Here is a 21,796-nt window from a genome sequence, read left to right as displayed (position 1 = left end):
AACTTGAGTAAATGTACTCCTTCACAGACTCTAGAGGCTGGCTGGCGATCCTGAACTCTTGTTCCCTTGCCTGGCTGTTGATCATTATCTTTGTCTTCTGCATATTAATCTTCAACCTCACTCTTACACTCTCTCTGTCAAGGTTCTCAATCATTTGTTGTAACTCGTCTGCAGTGTTGCTGAATAGAACAATGCCATTGGCAAACCGAAGGTTGCTGAGGTATTCACCGTCGATCGTTACTCCTAAAGCCTTCCCAGTTTAATAGCTTGAATATCCCTGAAGGGTCCTCACTAATGTCCACAGTTATCAAGAAACTGCAGTTATCATAATAAATGCTGAACACCGACCTAGTTAGTACATACTGAAGAGATTAAAGCACTGTAATCAGCCACGACTGTGTGGCATCTGCTTCTTGTGTTTGTGTGAGCTACCCATTCATGCTGGTTGAATTTTTTCAACCATGAGTGTTAGTTCCACGTTGAAAATTTTTGGTTGCATTAGAAAGTTCATTTATAATAAAATTTGTAACACATTTGTTTTTTTCCAGGAGGTCCAGTTATTGTGAATGCTCATGTGCAACAAATGAATCCCATGCAGCAATCGGGCTTAGCTTTTATGTGAACACCGTATAAAACCATAGGTATTTCATAGTGAGGGATGGTTAGTAAATAAGGTATGAGCAGGAACTCTATCAGAAAGAAATGCATCTGTAATAGAGCGTCTGAACCCATTGCTTTCAAGTCAACTTCATGCTGTATGCTAAATGTGAGTTGATGGGTTCATTCACAGTTCTTGGGAGGCTCTGTATCTCTGGTTCTGTGAAGTTTTCATTAACTCCTTTGTGGAGCACATCACAATTTGGATCCATGGCATCATTTCATGTGCCTTTGTTTTTTCTCTCTAGCTATGAAATGGGAAGTGGTCCTGCTGAGATTGTGTCGGGAGAAAGAGTTGATGATGGACAGTTGCATGCAGTGGAGCTCAGAAGGTAAGAGTCAGTGGACTTGATTTGACTAGGCTGTTCATTATGTGCGTCCCTGACAGTTCCGGACTGCTAGAGGCAGTGCTTTTAGCCAATGAGCATTAGATATGCACCGTCTCTGGAAGTCCCGGACAGTCCGGGATGATAAATCGAGGAGGGCCAATTTCTCTTAAAATGTGTATATAACAAAGTTCAATAAAACCAGTGATCATCTTATTGATTTAAAGCTAATTATGCTTTGTGGCCCTTCTGAAAGAACTTGACATCATTAGTTTTTAACATTTAAATTGTGGTTGATCAAATGTAGGCTTGACAGGTTTGATCATGTATTCATTCATTATTTATATTTAAGTTGACCTTATTTTAGGTCATCTTCAAGCTGTGGAAAATGCTGACCTTATAAGTGCCAAGCCCAAGTATAGCTGCCAATGCGCACCCCTGGCTGTGCCCGAGATGATCTGTGAACGTGAAACATTCATAAACTAGTTGCACGCATATTCAGAAGCTGGTTAAACTAAACTTGTATGGCAGGCTTTGTTTTCACGCGATAAATGGCACGACAAAGCTTCAACAAAGACTGTCAGTATTGCTCGCATCTCTCGTTTTTTAACATGGCAGAGCAGGACACAAAGCCTGTGCATATTTTGAAGCGTGCAAAAATACAAGAACTTTCAAATCGGACTCGCAGGACTTCGATGTTGATTCCGAAGTCTCTTCAAGGTACAATGCAGCAATGAAGAGGCCATGTTGCCCGCGGAACACAAAAATATTCTAATTAGAATGATTAATTAGCATGTCTTAATTTTCATTGGTATTTTCATATTTAAGAAATTCCTTCAGAGATGTATACCACTCTGACAACTGGTGCATCAAAGATAACAAAGCTGTATAATTGAGTTCTCACCCACTCTGGAAGTATACCTAAATGGGCAAATTATGAACATGTGTGATGGATGCAATTCTTTAGGAATATTTTTATAGAAGCTATAAAGAATTATAGAAGCTAGACGCTAGAAGTTGCCTACTTCCACTCCCATGTAACCTTTATTGGACGATGAACCTTCATTTCCTTAAGCGTACACCTTTAAGTTTCTAGAAGCAATAGGCATTTCATATCAACCTAAGACATATGCGACATGACTGTCATATTTCCAACCTATTACCCCAGACCTAACAACATTTCTGTAGTGTAGAGCATAAGTAAACCTGTTCTTTGTACATTGTAGTCATAACAGCTTCTATACCAATAACTCTTTCTGTGCAAAATGTTTTTTCCAAGCACTACCAAAATTTCCCAATTTCTTTTTCTTTTTTGTGACTGATTCATTGTGAACAGCCTTCATTATTGCAATATCAGCAGCTCATTGTTATTTCTGTTTGTCTTTTTGCTGTCAGTTATTTTTAATGACTATATTTTTTAACAATCTATATGAAGCGTGATATTTCTTGTAACAGAAGTAAAGTGCGCTTTTGTTTTCCTCCATTGAACGTGTTATTGCTGGCACGACATGGAAAAGAAATTACAGAGGTACCTGTGACAAAGTGTTTTTGTTGAGCCGTACATGCAAGAGAGGTTGTCAGAGGGTTTAAATCTTCTTCGAAATTGTTACTACGAAGTTGGAGGTCCGCCCATGATTCGCTATAGCTTTCTGGATGTAAGCGTTTAGTTGAGGTGAAGAAACATCCAAAAACATTGTGATTCCAGCATTGAAATGGAAGTAATCGTCGCTGCAGCCACCTCACTTCGTGCTGCCATGTTTAAAACCCAGTGGAGCCAGACTTCTACTTCATTTCAGCCAACTGTGGCCTTAAAAAATTAAATTTCTAGGAAGCTGGTGCCTTTTCATAGCACAGCTTTCACATTGAAATGATGAAACAACTGCCACCCATCCGTGACACTCAGCAGATGCAAGGAAATCCCTGGACGAGTGAGACTCATCCTTGTAAAGCGTAAAAGCAAAACTTATGCACTGTGCTGGAATGGGTCCCTGAACTTTCTTTGGAGCTCTGCCAAACAGTTGTACATATTGTGACTCAGAGAAAGAATTTAGCTTCTGTGCACTTGTCATGCTCTTGATGATCATTTATTATTGTGGAGCTTTCACACATCCCTGACATTCAAGTGCATGAGAGGATCCGTGTTTGCTGTCAAGATAGAAAAAAAAAAGATATGACTATTACAAGTGTCAGGGCAGAAGTAGAGTTACTTATGTCTTGAATTAGGAGCAGTAAAGCTGAAAAATAAAGCTGTGAGGGACCTGACCTGCAATAGTGATGGTTACAGTGATGTGTGACAGTGTGAGCCAGGTTGTGTGTTCCAAGTGGTCATGCATAGCTGACCTTGCTGAAAAATTTTCTAGCCAATTCTTTTGCTTAGTTTCCTGCACATCCATGATGGACATTCTGAATGCTCACTTTCTGGAAGCGAACCATTAGTGGCCGCTTGTACCATGTACCTGCATGTGAAGCTTCATTGTGCAAAATATTTCCGCACCTGCACACCACCTTCGAAATTCCAGAATATTTGGTGTAAGCTACACATGCTATTCCCAAATCACGAGCTCCCAATGTAGCTCAACATAACATTCCTTTAGCATTTCTTTAAGCTTGTACACTTGCTGCAGAGGCCACAGCTCATGTTTGAACTCAAGCACACTCTGCCTGCGGAGGCCATGGCCCAAGTATGAACTCATACAGTTTATCTGGGAGTTCTCTATATGTTTCATAGGCAGTGTATGGGATATGAGAAAATGCTTGTTGCCAATGAGTGGGAAGGACATGGTGCCCTGATAATGAGAGGCAATGAGTTATGATTGCAGATACACATTTGTGCTTGCACAGCAGACACAACAACAAAGTTTTTGCCTTGTGTTTGAGGCTAGTATGGCTGCTAAGCTGTTTCATTGTGTCATTGCAGAACTGGAAAATGGGGCACATTGAAGATTGATAATAAAGAAGTGCACGGTGAATCTTTAGGTCTCCTTGTGATGCTGAACACAAAGAGCGACATCTTTATCGGTGAGTTCTTTCTCGTGACTGTGAGGGACCTGTCCAATCAACATGCTCCTTTTTACAGGAGGTGCCCCTGAACCAAGAGAAATGACTGCAGAACGTTATCACAAGGGCTTCACTGGCTCCATACTAAATGTGCAGATCCAGGACTCTGGTGTCCTTAACTTGTATGATGATTCAATCAACTCAGCAAATGCTGACCAATGTGAAGAGTAAGTTATATTCTTAAATTTGCCACAAGTTTGCTAACTCAACCTGACTGCTGTCTTAGCTCGGAACTACCAAGCCAACGTTATGTGTAGTCGGTTAATGGAAAAAAATTTAAACAAACTGCTGCAGCTGAACATCTAGCCACCAAATGCAGCAATGATTGTTGCATGACTTTGACTTTATTGAAATTTAGACAATATGCAGTTGTCCGGGTGAAGAGGGCTAAAGGTGACACACATGATCACCTGACTAGGCCCTAGACACCCTGAATTCACGCAGGCATAGTTTCGACATGTTAAGTTACAAAGTACAAACAATTTTTTTTTTTTACAGAAAGACTACACTACAACAATTCATATACAGCAATATACATTGTACATTCAAATCAGTGTAATTAAGAATGTATAATAACTACAAACATGTTCAATTGACCAAAAGAAAACAAAGCAAGGAATCCAACTGGATCTCCTATACGACAAAAAAAAAAAAGTTCACGTGACAAATATGTTCACTTGACAAAAAAAAAATCAAAGGAAAAACATTTCTAACCGGTTTATGCACGATTTAAGAAAAATCTCTTTGCCTGGTTTCGGAAAGCAGGCAAAGAGGAACAGTTTTTCATGATGTCAATCAGAGCAGGATAAAGGTTTAACATATTAGAAATTTTCCAACTTAACAGCTGTGTCCCGTAATTCGTCCTACATTTAAACTTGATGAAGTTGTTTCTCCTAAACTCGTAATGGGATTCATGTTTGGTATACGTCAAAGAGAAGAGTTGTGTATCAATTTTGAAATCTGAATATGCAAGCTCTGATAATCTCAGTTTATGTAGGGATTTAATGTCCAGGATGTGATTCTGCGAAAGATATACAGATGTTGATTCACGTTGCGGTAGATTTTCAATAAAGCGCACACTTTTTTTCTGTAATCGATGGAGGCTTTCCATGTTAGACCTAGTAGTGGTGCCCCAAACAAGCAGGCAGTAATGTAGTCGCGAATGAACAGTATTAAAATACAGTTGACGTTGTATATAACGAGGCAACAATAAGCGAAACTTATTAAGCATACCTATACAATGTGCAATATTGCGCTTAATATAGTGAACATGGCAAGACCAACGAAGGTTTTCATGAAACTGAACACCTAAAAATTTAATTTGTGTTACCTTTTTTTTAGCGGTCGTGACTCGAATGCCACATCATTAATATAAACAGGTCCGTTAACAGGGGTAAAAACAATGTACTTAGTTTTGTCAACATTTAATGAGAGTTCATTTGTAACAAGCCAGTCAGATAGATTCCTAAGCCATAAGTTTACACGCGGAATTAAGGAACCTAAATTGTTACCAGAAAAAAATACACTTGTGTCGTCAGCGTAAAGGATAATAGAAGGGGTTTGTGGGATAGATACCATGTCATTGATGTATAAAAGAAACAGAGTAGGTCCTAGGATTGACCCCCGAGGAACCCCAAATTTTATTAGCTCAGAATTAGACGTGGCATTATTAATAACAACATACTGGGAACAACTGGAAAGGTAGTTCTGCAATAATTTAAGTGAAGTGCCTCATATTCCATAATACGGTAGTCTGCTAAGAAGTATATTATGTTTAATAGAATCAAACGCTTTGCTGAAGTCTAGAAAAACACCTAATGTGTACAATTGATTTTCTATGTTGTTAATAAGTTTATCCTTAATACTGAGCGAGGCAGATTCAGTTGATTACACAGAGCATTATAATCAGTTTTACCATGAATTGCTCTTATTTCAGGTTGTAAATTTTGCAAAGTAATATTGTCAGTATGATCTTCACTATGAGCAGTATGCATTCTGTTTTTACTGTGCCATAGAGTTGATACTGGCTGTCCAACAAGCCATAATTGTACTATTATGGCACTTAAAGGGACTCTTCAAATACCTTTTCTTTAATCTTATTGTAGTACATGCCAAAAGTAATGTATTCCCAAATAAACTTTTGGGAATGACCTAGCATGAATTGAGGTATAGAAAGTGCATTGTTTACCATCCCCGTTCCACTTCAACTCATGGAATCCTCTCAGGTAGGGCAGTGCCAATGGCAATGCTCTGCCCATCACTCCTTTATTTCTTATCCTTTTTATTTTTTTGGTGCACTTATGGCACGTTTGCAATATTGGCACTTGACGAAAATGCCTGAAAGTGACAAAGGATTGGTGACAGGATGAGCAAGACATGTTAACAACCACCACTTCCCCATTTACTAGCAGATTTCGAAGGGTGTGTATGTGTATGTGTGAGCTTTTACTTGCAAGTATCTTGTAATCATAAACGATTGCTCAGTGACTGGCATCTATGTTCCATCATGTGTGCTATAATATCATTGTTGATACAGCATAAGGCCCAGAAAAGAGGGGATCTCGAAAGCCACAGCTAGGAGAGAACAAGCAACCAATTATGTTCATGTTGACAGGGCAACATTGTCTATAGATCGGGAATGTTTTCTTACCGGGTTCAAAAATGGTTTAAGTGCCCCTTTCAATGGGAATTTGTCTCTTGGTAACTGGTACTTTTTTTCATTATGCTGCCAAACTCAGAATTTGTCACATTTTTTTAAAGTTGTGAAATGTCTTTTTATTTCAGGCATGTGGGAAGTGGAGACTATTTCATGCACTTTGGGACAAGCAACAAGTGACCTTCTGCAAAGCAGCTGTTTTCCCAGGCTTTCCATTAGCTGCATTTCTTTTCTCAGTCATGGCACTAGAGCAAAACTGCTTTATTCAGTCAAGGGAAAAAAAGCCTGTCTTTCCCGACTTAGAAACTAGGCATCATTTAGTGGTGTTTTGTTTTTCTTTTTGTTTGCTTAATAGTTGCACATGTGTTTTTCTTCTTGCAAAGAAGCCATTTTTGCAAAGGCAGTCTATTTTCTTATCATGTCATTCACTCTAGTCTCCTGTATTTAGTTGTGCCACTTTATTTTGAAGCAAGCAACAGTGTACACGTGATCATCCTTTTGTCTTTGAGTGGATGATAGCGTGCTTCAAGATCCTGCCACAAAGAAGGTTGTTTCTTACTCTCCATTCTGAGAAAAGCCTTGGAATTTGTGCGTCGTCTATGCATTTCAGTGTTATCTCACAAAACAAACATAGAGTGCATTTAGTTCGCTCATCACAGAATCACTGCACCTTCATTTTGTGTCACAAAACCTTCATTTTCTTTGCCTATTGAACTGTGAGATAGGAACACACAGCCAGTGTATCAACGTTCTCGGTTAGTGGCCATGCAACTCCCTGTCTTTGCATAAACTGGCATGTGTGCATAAGGGAATTTGCAGCCATGTCTCAAACTGCTTTAAGCGGCATGGTGTGACCACAATTTGCTTCTGTGCATAGCAGTTGTGCCAAATTTTTTGTTTGTGTGAAGACACTCTGAAACCAGCAAAAATTTTTTGCAGCCTCATCGTTAACATTTATTTGCTTCATTTGTCTACTTACAAAAAAGAAAGAAAAACAATTGTAGCTTTGTGTACTACTTCGATCCCAGATCGGTGCAGGTTTGTCCCAGTTCAGGGCAAGTGCTAAGATGGGTACTTAGAAGAGGAGAATGTATAAAATGGCTTATTTATAATGGCATACTTTTCTACTTTTTTTATGCGAGTCTGCAATGTGTAGTAAGCATGGCTATAATGCGATCAATCAAAGGCAGCAGTTCTCCTGTTTTGGTTCATGATACATGACTTAAGTCTAAGCTAATTTCACCACGAAATTGTATCATTCAGCTGCAGTCAAGTTTTTCGTTGTCTATAAAGGTCAGTCTTTTGAATGGTTGTCGTTTGTCTGTTTTAGTTTTTTCAGCATGGGATTAAGTATTCTTATATAACATTAAGTTTATTCAGGTAATATCTTACGATGAGTGTGTACATATTTAGAGCATTGACTGCAGCTTTGGTGGTGTCACTGCCATTTACAACTTTCAAATTTTGTTAGTTTTTTTTTTCTTTTTCAATGTGCTATGCTGCTTATTTGTAGATGTTGACAGCAGGTGCACTTACTTGGTTGCGCATAGTTTCACTGCTGCTACGGCCTCCAAACTTGCAATAAAGCTGATGTTTGTTAATGTTTGAGTTTGTCAAGTGTCACTCACAAACCTTGTGCCATGCTTGACTGTACATGTTCACCATATTGGGCAATGACATGCATATGCAAGCACATGAAAAGCATAATACATTGGTATCACTTGCGCCCAACAAACAGAAGAGCTCCTCCAGCAAGTGCCTGAGCAAGGCAAAGGGGGGAGACTGGATACAAAGGATAAGTAGGGAGAGGGAGACTAGGACAACCACCTTTATACTTGAAACAGCATAAAATATTGTCAGAAAGAAGGAGTAGACAATAGACACAGTGCTAACAGAGTGCTGAATCTTATTAAGGGAAAAAAGAGCACATAGGTAGCACTTCCACCCACACAGAAGAGTGAACAGAGCATGTGCAGAATATAAACCTGTCATTTGCAATTGAACAAGATTTCTTTTTCGAGCAGGGTGAGCAATGGCACACTAATACACTTGCCATCAGCTTTATTGATGAAAAATGCATCTGCGATTTCATGTTCCTGCTTTGTTTTTTAATCTTTAGGAACTTAACGTTGCAGTGCAAACACCTAAGACGATCCACAAAAAGAAAGACACAACACACACTGGCGCTGACTAACAACTTCTTTTTTTTTTTCGGTGTCGATGCATATATATGCCTAGGCCACACAACCGCGCAGGCGCAGAGAATACATTACCCAATTTATACGCAAACGTAGGAATTCAAATTCTGATGGGTGCAGGGACAAAGATGTGTCACTAATGCAATTATAGCCTTGTCTTTTTATGTTGTAGGCCTCTAAGGCAAGCCACGCATGTTCATTCTTGCTTTTTCCAAGAACTAACGTCCGATCAAGAGGCCTACCACGTAAAAAGACTAGGCAATAATTGCATTAGTGACAGATCTTTGTCCCTGCACCCATCAGAATTTGAATTTTTACATTTGCGTATAAGATAAGTTGGCAGATGTCAGTAATGTATTCTCTGCGCCTGCGCGGTTGTGTGGCCTAGGTATATATATGCATTGACGACGAAAGAAAAAAAAAGTTGCTAGTCAGCGCCAGTGTGTGTCGTGTCTTCCTTTTTGTGGATCGTCTTAGGTGTTTGCGCTGTAACGTTAAGTTCAGAATTATGTACCAACTAGACCCAAATGAAGTGTTACTGAGATTTAGGAACTTGGTCGTATCGAACAAAGGTGCGCGAGTGCACTCTTGTCAGTGTACTGCAAGACGACTGCTGTATCCCTTTCGCATTTCAATGACCAAGCTAGGAAACACCAAAACGACATAAAAAACGGGTATGGCAGTCATCCGGCAGTTCCCTGAAAAGTGTACACTTGCGCACCTTTATTCGATGAGACCAAGTTTTCAAAAAGAGGAACGTGAAATTGCAGGGGCATTTTTCATCAGTAAAGTTGATCGTAGCTGTGTTAGTGTGAGATTGCTCACCCAGCTGGAATAAGAAATACAGTCGACTCAAATTAATTTGACTTTGACGGGACCAACAAAATGGTTAGAATTATCTGGTGCATTGAATTAAGCAAAGGCAAAAAAAAAAAAGAAACGGAGAGACACAGCTCTGGTTCATCAGAAATATTTTCCCCGATTCTAAACCGCCCCCAAATCAAATGTGCGTTCCCTTTTTATGGGTTTAAACTAGAAAACTAACATAGAAATTACATTAGAGCTGCTCCTAAACAATGTAGAAATTAAATGCGTACCTGATACTTTAGCAAGAGAAATGTCTCATGCCTCCGATTCTGGCAATAAGAAAAAGATGAAACCAGTGAGCTTTACCATCACAAAACAGAAATTTATTTACTTAATGTCCATGTTATCACTTTATCGCTGTCTATTGAGAACCAAAACATGTCCTCCTTTGTACTGTCCATAGCACATTTGATGGTCTGCATTTGTTGAACAACTCAGTAATAATCACAAACAGGATTGTGGCCACACGCCTAGACTAACTACTTCACCAGTTTCTCCTTCAATGCACACAATTCTACAGAAAGCCAAGAACATGTGAAGTGACTTTTTGCCGCTAGATTAACATGTATAATTTGTTACTTGAATGTGCTTTCATGATCAAAGTGGCGCAACAATATAATCATGCTATGTGAGAAATATTATTCTTTTGCCATCCATGGATTTTGTTTTTTTCACACATGCACAGTACTATAGGGATCGGAGCGTGCACAACGGTCAGGTCCATGGTCACCACAACCTACTGGAAGTCCAGACCTGCACAGATAATCGACTTCTATGGGAGTCGCCTGCGCCCACTCTCATTCAGCCGTTGGCATTGGTGTCGCTTTTATGGCCTGTTTGCCTGCTACTCTACAGTTTACTGGAGCAGCATTGTAATTAGAATGGCAACTGTTGTGTTGTGATGAACTGCTTGCATAGTTGATTATTTTTGCGAACACAATGAAAGGGATGTCACAAGGCTTTTATCGGTCACTTGGTTCCAAAAGTTGGTTGCCCGAACCTGAAAAATGGCGGTGCGTGTAGTCTGCTGCTCTCTCTAAAATAGCATTAAATAGCTGCCCCTATTCCCTTTTTCACGCAGTAACAAACCGCACAGCTCTTGCACATGAAGTCGCATTGTTTGTAGAGTTTGTAAAGTTCACAACAGTTTCATTGTTTACATTGTAAAGTTTGCTTCTGCGCTTTCTAGAAACTGGAAACCATCGTAACATTTGATGACAGAATGATTACCACTCATTTTAACTTACCGTTTGACGACAGAACAATTACCACTCATTAATAAAGGGAAAATGAGACATCCATGCAATCGTAGCAATTGCTACAAAGGAAACCCATACATCAATTAACACTCATTTTAACTCTTAAAAGTAGCTCGTGAGTGTGTTGTGAGTTCAAAAAGAGACTTACGCATGCAGCTTCGAATTCACTATGTATGTGTCTTTCACACGACCGTTATGCTGCTGCCGTACCATGCAGAAAAGCTAGCTTTGCAGTTTGGAAAGAGTTCCGTGACTCGTAGGGTGACCACCCTTTCCTAGACACGCGGGACTGTCCCACATTGAGGGATATATTGTCCCACGTCCCGCAGGAAATACGAAAATCTTCAAAAATGTCCCGCATTTCACATTTTATTATTATTGTTCCGCAGCGCCTTGAGTTCAGCTGCATCTGGCCACCCTGTTTGAGGATGTGTTAGCTGCAAGCACTCCAAGCTTCCGAAAAAGCTAGCTGTGAGGTTCATGGCAGCGGCGAATGCTTCTGCCACCAGCTGTGTGCGCAGTCCCACCGTTTCACCCGATGTGGAACCCTGGTTGAACACGCGCGCGCCGTCCCATCTTTAACGCAGCAACTTCAGAGCTTGGAATTGCAGCGTGAACTAACGTTCAATGACCTTGCAAATCTTGTTGCAGCATTCCAGTTGACATCAGCCATCTACATAGATGAGCTGTATGATGAATTGTGCTGTCTGCAGCCAGCTATCAGGCAGCTTGTCGCAGCGAAACCAAAGTATGCTTAGGGAACAAGTGGAGCAATTTCTCAAAAGTGCTGCTTTTCCAAATCTGACTGTAGTGCTGTCAGTTGTGCTGAGCATTCCAGTGACCAATGCTTTCATAGAGCAACTTTTTTCTCTCATGACGGGGGCTTGGACCTGTGAATGAAGCTGATGCAGCATGGACCTGATCAAGGCCAAAATATTGGCAAAGGCAAACTATGAGCAAACCTATCAGTTTGTGCAATCGGACTAAGACATTATAGAGGCAGTTTGATCTGACAAGAAATATGACTTCAAGAAAGTAAAATAATTGCAGCGTTGAGTACTTCCCAGGGTCTTAATCAGTAATATGTGAAAACTAAGCCACAGCTGTTTTGTGAGCGACTATCTTGTGAGTTGCCGAATTTTTTATCTTGATATATTAATAACTGTTTCGCGTCAGAGCATATTACAGTGATTTATAAAATAGATTTGTTTACACAGACATGTATTTGCACTTCAACTCGTCAGTTACACTATTCCCTGTTTCAGTGATGACAAAATACTGCAAGAGAGAATTTTTTGCCAAAAGTTAAAAAATAAGTTATTGTAGTTAATTTCTCATCGTGCTGTGTCAATCCCCTCCCCGGTCAGGATGTGCCACATTTCACAAGTAGGAAAGTAGGCATGCACCCTATCCGTGAGACAAGGCCTGCAGGTGCCGTATTCTCTGACGGTTCGCTTTGGAATCGGTTCGCTCCACGGAGAAACAAAAATTAGGAGGCGCAACTCAGCTCCTTCCCACGTCATCGTAATGTCACGCAGGAGCACGGCTTTGATTTCACGATGTGTTGTTTCTGTTTAGCACAAGCGCACTGTGCGCACGCATTCGTTTGATTTCATGATGCGTTACTTCTGTCACTGGCTTTAACGCAATGCTTGTGTAGGGCTGTGAAGCTTCATGAAGTTCTAATAAGGTCGCATGGTGTGATAGAATTTTATGCACTTAAGCGTTAAATTTTGTGTGGAAAGGCAATGAGACTTCACACTGAGCGCGCAGCTTCACAGGCATAGGCGATTTTTTGAGGTCGATGATAATGCTGTGCAGGTTTATTTTGACGGCAGCATTTACAGCCTGAACGGTAGTCATGCTGTGAAGCGTGCAGCGGCAGTCATCAGCCGTAGCCGGCGCTTTTTCGAATGCTTTATTATGCTTCTGTAAATTGAGCCTGTACGTTCGCGTTTACGCTTCACACAAGACTTGAGTGTGATCCTCTTACAGGAAAAGCGCTTAGCAGGAATGTGCGTTGAAGAGCCGTGAACAATGAGTGATAGAGGAACCTTCAAGTTGTATGATAGGCGTTCGCGCGGCGCAGCGTACGTAGCCGACTGAGCATTACATATGCAATGCAAAGCGGGCAGCGCGTTCGCAGAACTTTCGCTTTGACACCGCTTCTTGCAGAACTAAAGTGAAATGCTAACACCAGCGGCACCAGCGGTAACACCCACATCGTTCAGGTTCACGTTGTTGGTTATAGTACGAGAGAGATGCGCGGGCAAGCATAGGAAGGTAATCCAATCCACTTATCCGCAGTTTTCCCGTCTTTTGTGCTCGTCGTTTGAATTCCAGGCGTGAGCATCGCTTCTTAATGCTCTTCAACGATGATGGGCCCGAGGGCGAGTTTTACGGTGAGATTACGATGAGTTTTACAATGTTTGCATCCAAACAATTGCGAGTACTGCTTTCGGCTTGCTATAACTGCATGTTCAGCGCCTGGATGGACAAGTAGCACGCATGCAGGGTGTCTACCAACCGGCCGGAAAACCGGGAAAACTGGGAATTTTTAAGGATTTTGAATAGTCTGGGAAAAACTCAGGGAAAGTTAGCTGTCATTTTATTGAAAGGGAACGAAAGTTGCTCTAATGCTGGATCAAGTAAAAGAGAGGAATTGTAACGAATTGTCTTTGACACCGTGTCGTCGGCTGGAGGAATTGCCAGTGTACAGTCAACGACCGATTTTTCGGACGCCCGATTTTTGTGAAATGCCCGATAATGCGGACGGCTTCGCGGCACCACCACTAGCCCCATAGAGTCAATGTATAAAAACATCTGTACTTTCAGACGCAAGAACCCTTCGCTGTCCGATTTTCCCTACTTTTTGCCGCGACCGCAGGTCCAAAACGGCATTAATCAAAGCCAACACCGCCGTTTTGATTATCTCGTTGCCTCGAAAGCGCTCTCGCACGCAGCAACGCTAGGCTTGCTGCTTCGACGTTCGCTATTAAGGTTCTTACCGTTTGGTGCCGTGTTTTTCATTGAAAGAATTCGCGCTGTCAGTAATGGCACCGACACCGCCACTGTAATCCTCGCGATTGGCTTCGAAGCTTAGAGAGCATAACGCGTTGCATAATGCCGGTTTCTGAAAGGCACCTTCGCCTCAGCACAGCGTTGTTACGCGGTGAAGCGTACGTGAAGTATTGCGGTAAAGCTTAAGCGCGGGAAGGGACAATTGTCACGAGACACGTACAGTAAGTGTTCTATAAATATACACGCGTGCACCCGCCGTCTCCTACGAGCACCGATATGCCTAATAAGTGTACTGGCTGGCCTCCATAGCTTTTCCAGACGTGCCTGTGAGGATTTGAGCCCTTAAGGGCAGTAAAAGACTTGCATTCATTTTTTCTGACTGCCCGATTTGATTTTTCGGACGTTTTCGTGGGCCCTAGGAAGTACGACAAATCGGACGTTGACTGTACTTGCAACTGACCAAGAGGATGCTTCAAACGGCGCGTGGGCGAACGCGCGGTGGAGCGAGGACAAGAACAGAATTAAATGGCCGTCGCATTGAGGAATGATCGGGAAAGGAACTGCGCTACTTCTTCTTTGAAGGAGCTTGAGCTCAAAAAGCAAAGTGTTGGCTGACGCAAAGATGCAGGTGACCCTCATCCAAACCAAAATAAACTCTAGATGCTTCAATTGAAAGCAGTGAAACACAAAATGGAGGCATTTTGTGTGGGCTAAGCGTATGTGAGGACAGTTGAGGCAGACTTTCCAACTACTGAGAAAATCTCACTTGTGACAAAGTTCGGGCCTAATACCAATGATCTTGCTATCACTTGATAGAAATAGCTGATTTTCAAAAATATTTGCTTCTGTATGCATCTCCTTTTATTCGTATTTGAACATATTCGACTCAATTTATAGTGGGCTTGATAATTTTTCTTTTTCGAATATATTTTATTTGCTGTGCATTTTACAATCCCCTAACTTCAGTTTTCTGTTTTGAATAAAACAAACACTACTCCTTACTATTCAAACTGGATTAAGTTGTTTACTTTTTATTTTTTAAAATGCTTACTTGAGAGTGACAGCATCGGGTGATGTGGTGTCAGCCTGTCTTGACACAAAATGAAGTTCTGTGTCGCTCTGGAAAAACCGGGAAAACTCAGGGAATTTGACAATGTCAACTTGGTAGACATCCTGAGCGCATTTTGCAAACAGCACTTCAAGTGTGGTATTTGGCACTGCGTCTGATAAAATCTCCACTTATTATGTAATAATGAATAGTTATTGCTGCTTAAAAAACGAGTGCGCAGTGCCTCCACCGCAAGGTAGCATCGAATTCACGCACGTTGGGTGTTCGCAGTGAAATTTATGCTGATGTGTGGTGTAAGTAAAGTCCCTGTACTCAATTTAGTAGGAAACTCTATGCCCTTGCTGATGGCTGAGCTCTTTTAATAGTATGGGGCATACCGCGCACCAGATGGTGCAACACCGTAACCGGAGAACACCGAGGCAGCTCGCCCTAGATGCGGGCGCACTCGGCCGCTGTTTTTGCTCCATCACCATGTGACCGAGTAATCCAACCGTTTTCTTCTGTGTGGGGACGACTCTTACGCGTCCCCTGATATGTAATTGTTTTCTCGCATAACTCCCATCTCCTGTAATCCGGCTTCGCCGCATGGCTTTACTTCGGCGGTCGGTATGCTTGTAGGGTAGTACGAGAGATGGCGCGAGTGTTGCTCTGCTAACGGCGGGGCAAACCATTGGGGCCCCTATTCTAAAACTCTCTATTAGCATGACATATTATGAGCATGACAAATTAATGCATAATATAAACAGCTGCAAGGATCCACTAATGAGTTCTTATTGGGACATGTAATGTTAGTTTATTACTTTGAAGGGGGATGGCATTATTGGTGAACTTCAACCACTTTAAACGATCTAGCAGAAAATGTGGCCCGATCCAAAGGCTGTGTAGTGTAACACGGCATCTCAAAGTACTAGCTGTCAAGAGGGAAGAATACAAGAAACTGGCACGTTTTGCATGTGCCAGATGTTCCAAACAGTGAGAAGTATCTGTGCTATTATGATTATCGGTTAATAGCTGGAACATTGGGCCGCTGTGCTGGAAGACAAATTCAATCCCGCCAACAGTCACACATTGCTTTGTAGCATTATGGGCGGACTTCACCCACTTTGGAACTGGGTTGAGTGTGCACGAGTGTGTCACAGTGTGCACGAAGACACAAGTTTGTGAGCGGTACGAGTTATAGGAACGTCACTTTGATAAATGAGAGTGTGCAAGGTCACATGTGCACACAGGTGTCACAATTATCACAACCTATTGCATACTTACACAGTTAGCAGTGCTAAATGTATGTCGATGCTAAATTCTGCCCATGCCAAGTCAAACATATGGCCAAAAATATATTGGAAACTTGTTTCTTGTGGTTGGGCCTTAGCAATCCCAATGCCGCAGGCAACCATAAAGCAGTTGCACAATTACCAATAGAACTATGTTAATGCATTGCTAATGAACAAATAAACCTCTTAACAGGATTGAAGTGTACAGACAAATCACCATCGACGCTCAGGAACAATAAAAAAAGTTTCGCATCACTGGGTTGTGCCAGTGTGTACTGTAGCTGGTGGATACACTGAAACCAGATTATAACAAACTGGCCAATGCACTAAAGACAGTTCACTATATCAGGTAATTGTTTAAATTCAAATTCGCCTATAATGAAAAGAAACAAACTTTTGCATTGTGTTTGTTCTACACGAATTTGTTGTCTTCAGTGGAAAAATTAAGCCAAAGGTATCTGCTTTTCTGTAAACAAAATCGCGTATAGTAGCCAATTTTTACTTGTGCCTCAAGCAGCATGACAGTCACTAAACATGGCGACTCGATAGGATCTTGCTTGAAGTACACTGCTGGCATGCTTTCGAGTATTCTCACATTTAGGAAAAAAAAGTGTGACAAAAGAAATGCCTCTGCTATGAGTGAGTGTTTTACATGAGTGTCAGTCAGCATGTTCTGTGTGTGCAATATAGAGGATAATTCACTTTATGTTGGTTTGTTATATTCAGGTTTGACTGTAGAACTGTACAAAGAGAAGAATAAGCTATGTACTACGAGTGTGTATCTTTTCCTTGGCAGTAGTCAAACAATTACTTCTTTATGCAATTTATCTGCTAAAGGGCCAAGGCACGCTCTGTTTAAGCTTCTTGAACAATATGCACAAGAAAGGTCCAGTACTATTCCACCATATAGCGGTTGTCTGCACACACAATGCAACTGGTAAATACAATCTCTTGGCCGCACACAAATAGTGAGGGAGCTTGTGAGTGGAAAATCTTCCATGTTTCCTTCTTGTATGCATTTCAGCAAATGTCTGTACAGCATACTCTGATTAAGGCTTAAATTTTCTGGTTTCCTATCTGATGCTAAATCATACATATTTGCAATTGCAAACAAGCCACAGTCAAGCGTGTTGTACTGGTTTTGTTCCCCATTAGTGCAAATGGTCAGCGTTGGTGGCTGCAATTTTAGCATTTGCCAGATGGCAACAGAAGGAGTACCTTGAGTCATATATAGAGACTGTTTACATCAGTGTCAACATAGGGTACTGTTAGCCAGTGATCTGGGTTTGGGACATTTAAAATTTGAATAAAAGGGCTTTTTACTTGAGTGTACAGTAAACAATGGCTAAGTAGCACATCTTGAAAGCCATCCCAATGAGGAAATTTTTCATGAATTAAGTATTCTGCTACATTAATCACGCTGTCTGATATCGAGGTGCCCTGTACTAAAGCATTCAAATTGGCATCTGAAAGAGAGTAGCATTTGCAGACATATAACATGTCTGCTGTCACCATTGGAAGGCTTACTATTTTCTTTTGAGATGGCAAGGACTTGTGCTTAACAGCTTTGACTTTCTTTGGCCGTCCTCTTCTTGCTTTCGCCAAAGGTACAACAAGCTTTGTGCTATTCAAATGTCTACAACTACTTGTAGCAGTCATTTGGAGTAATGGAGCTGGTGTACCTTGTAAGCTAACTGTAATTTGATTACTAGGAAAGGTGGTTAAGTTCCTGAAGAATGCCTCACATGATGCAAGTTAGCTCCTTCTCACCACAATTAGATAATACATTAGTCACAGTCTTGGACATCTCACAAATTCTCATGTAGGTGTAATACCTTTCTTGAGCAGTGTCAAGCTTAACAGATGGCAGCAGCTGAATGCTGCTTGTCACCACTGGTGTGGCACTTGAGGCCATGCAGCTGTCACTCAAAAAAATGATCCTTGCACCACCTGTCCGGTATGCATACTTTGCCAAAAAGGTTTTGCTTGGCAAAATTGCGAGCTGCTAAAATGGGAGCACAAGGCAAACTGTACTGATCATAACATGCACACACGCAAAGTGTCAGGCATAACGAAACACTGTACTCAGAAATGGCTGAACCCACCACATAAGAATTAGCAGTGGAAGTAACCAGATAACCTAGTTTATACTGCTCAAGTGCTTTACTTGTGGCCTCAGAAGTACAATTACGGGTCAAGTCTAGTTGAAATGGCTCACTGGCATCATTTACATTTAGGTTCAGCTTCATTTCCTTAAACTTGGAAAATTTTAGTCAAGAGATCCTTGTCAATATAACTTACTAATACTTCTATGGCTTGAACCAAATACATGCTTGAAGTGAGATTACTTTTAATGTTTTGATTGATACTCAATGCAATTATTCGTGTTATTACAAAATGTAGGAAGTTTTTGCCGATATGCATGTACCCACATTTCCTTACAGGAGTGCAAGTTCTGCATGTAATAAAAAATGAAATCTTTAGAATCCATAGCTTCGAGATCAGCAAGCCTGTCTAAGTAGCCCTGCACAGTGAAGGAATAAACTATTTTTTAAAGAAAGGGAGTAACTGATCACGCTGCAGTCTAGCTTTCTCATTTACCTTTTGCTGAAGGCAGTGCAGTGCATACCATGCACTCAACAAAACTTCAGAATTAGGAAGAATCTTCGTCAAAATGTGTAGCTCGTTTGTCTTTATCTATCATGACTATTCTGCAAGCAGACACAACAAACGGGGTAAAATCTGCAAACTTCGTGAAGATAGCTTGTACAATTTCAGTCGTTTAATTTTGAAAAAAAGGCATAACATACAGGTCTTCCGCGACCTCCACCATCTTCAACCAAAATAGAATACAAGATATAGCCTTATTGTTTACTTTATATGTTCTGTCAATAAATAAAATCTCTGGATACTCTTTCAAAATCTCACGCATGTGCGTTGTCTGAGGTAGCACGAATTGCAGGTTATTACTTTGATTCTTTTCATAGTAAATGACCCAGTTTGGATAATTTGCTAACAAGGTGTCTATTTTTTCTAAAGCCATTTCTCCACGAGCCTGCTCATTGCGAATAGAAATAGAAAATCTTTGCATGTAATTAACATCTTTCGTAGTAAATTTCTTGCCTGTTTTCTGTTCGACCAAATTTTTTTAATACTTTGGGCCAAAATTAGATTTGGCAAAATAAAATAATTCTATCTTATCTGCATTGTTAAGAAGCGTGCTTCGAGGATACAAGTCATAATACTTAATTGCGTGATTTTGCTTAGTTTGCAGCTCAGTATTTTATAGTGAAGAGTAGGTGATCAGCACAGGCTTGCAGATACTGCCATTTCACAGCCAGTACCATTGTATGCTTGCTTGGGTTGCTTTCCAGTGCCTCTTGGTTTTATGGCAGGACCATGAACGCAGCTATATGAAATCCTAATATACTCAAACTCTTTAGATTCTGTTGCAAATTAACTTCTGCGAGACCTATTTATTGTGACTATGTGCTTGTCCTCCCTGCACCACTCATCAAAGCTTTGCCTAAAAGAAATAAGATGATCAAATGTTGCATTTAAATAAACTTTGCTGCTTCCACCATGCAATTCCTTCACAGTGTTAGGAACTCTGGTTGTGTTAGCACCAGCTCCTTCACAAACAGCCTGGGCATCAGAGCCGGCAGGCCTGCAGCTGGATGTCAAAGCAGCCTCACAACACCTACGTTGTATGGAAGCAATGCACCCAGCTTTGTTAAGGTGACCAGCCTGTGTGTCAGGATTGCTCGTAATCTGCCCTTTATCTTGCATTGTTCCTGACCTATAGCATTTGCAGACAGTGACCTCATTTGGAACACTATTAATGACAAGTCTGCACTCAGCCGTAGCAACTACCAAGTAGTCTTTATTGTGCCTGCTAACCACATGCTCCACCTTGCCAAAACTCACAAATGGCATCATCAGAGGCACTGGCTTGTCCTTCAAGCTTGCTACCAGAGACAATAGAAGAATCAGACTCGGACTTTCCCCTGTCAATAAGTGCCTTTTCTGGCTTACAACTGGTGTGAAAGGTGAAACGAACTTCAAGAACTTGGCAGCTGCCACAGCAAGAACTTTGCCTTCCCTGTCTGCAGCCAGGTCACAGCTCCATTCTTGCTTGTGCAGTGCCACAGCCTTCCACCGCCTTTTCGATACTACCTGTTTCCACTCACTGTCACCACACTGGGAGACAGCTTCTGGCACAGCCGATTCTTGAGCACTGGACTCTCTTTCCCCCATAGGTGAGCACACAACAGGAGCGTTTTCATGCTTTTGTGTGGCTCTCCTAGTTCTCCTGACACAAGTGGTGCCCGAAACTCGACCAGAGATCACTGGCTCAACAGACCTCCCCTCTGCTTTTCCCCTGCTTGGTACACTTGTGCCATGGAAAATGGGGGGATGCAGGCTGTCCCAGGTCCACCAAGCCTTGCTTCCCTTGCAAAGGACACACTGCCAACAAATGAAAAGCCAGCACCTTGAAGGGTTCTGGTAGGCTGGTTGCTGTCGAGCCTGATGAGAGCAGTGCTGGCTTTCCAGACAGGAGCTGGTGCTGTGGAAGGTCCACTTGCTGCTTGAGAAGAAAATATGTAAACCAAGTGTGGGAAAGTCAGCCTCAGAGATGGCAGGGATGCTGTCCTGCCAAGTCAAACCAGTCCGTGAAGAAGGTGCCTCGGTCTCCTTGTAGCACTGCTGGATGTGGCTTCTCTCCAGATAAAGGGACAGGGTGCAGGCCTTCTGCTAGAATAGCAGCTTGGGCTTGTTGGTTTTCCATCCTGGTGTTAACAGCGCAAAACGTAGACGAGACACGAGACAACACCACAAGTGCTGCTAACAGCGCAAAACGTAGATGAGACACAAGACGAGAAGACTACACCACAAGCGCTGTTAACAGCGACAAACGTGGACGAGACACAAGACGATGACACCACAAGCGCTGCTAACAACACAAAATGCAGACGAGACAAGAGACGAGGACACCACAAGCACTGCCTTCTGGTATAGGAAGTCTTCCAGCACCTTGTTACCAAAGCAGCTCAAGTGGACACCATCTCTGCTCAAGTAAAACTCTTGCTTGGACTAGTTGGTTCATGCTTGAATCTGTAAAGAGCAAGGCGTAATAGACCAGACTGTTTGCATCCAACATTTCAGCAAAGCGACAGGGCAACAGCTGCTTGCTCTGGCGGAGTGTACTACATAGCTCACCCTCTCTCCAGGGACGAAGAGCATAAGCAGGCACGAAAGGTTAGGGTGAGGAAACTAGCAATGCTCCAATTGCACCACGTTTTCTGTTTGTTTTTTTCATCTTTAAGTTTTAGAACCTGTAGCTCAAAAGTTTCAACCCCGACAACTTAAATGGTGAGGGAAAAACTTTTTCCCTCACCATTTTAAGTTGTCACT

At 41.6% G+C, this 21,796-nt stretch overlaps 1 protein-coding gene across 1 annotated transcript in view; it reads left to right on the top strand.

Moving 5' to 3' along the window:
* trol (terribly reduced optic lobes) overlaps positions 1–8,301 on the top strand; it is a 591,503-nt gene extending 583,202 nt beyond the window's left edge. The window contains exons 94-97 of the mRNA XM_055065643.2: positions 906–989; positions 3,901–4,001; positions 4,060–4,207; positions 6,825–8,301. Coding sequence (XP_054921618.1) covers positions 906–989; positions 3,901–4,001; positions 4,060–4,207; positions 6,825–6,876 — 385 coding nt within the window. The 3' untranslated portion in view covers positions 6,877–8,301. The remainder of the gene's footprint in view (positions 1–905; positions 990–3,900; positions 4,002–4,059; positions 4,208–6,824) is intronic.
* The last annotated feature ends 13,495 nt before the right edge of the window (positions 8,302–21,796 follow it).

Source organism: Dermacentor andersoni, chromosome 3, assembly GCF_023375885.2.
Source record: "Dermacentor andersoni chromosome 3, qqDerAnde1_hic_scaffold, whole genome shotgun sequence".
Taxonomy (NCBI): Eukaryota; Metazoa; Arthropoda; class Arachnida; order Ixodida; family Ixodidae; genus Dermacentor; species Dermacentor andersoni.
This window is presented reverse-complemented; position numbering and strand designations above follow the sequence as displayed.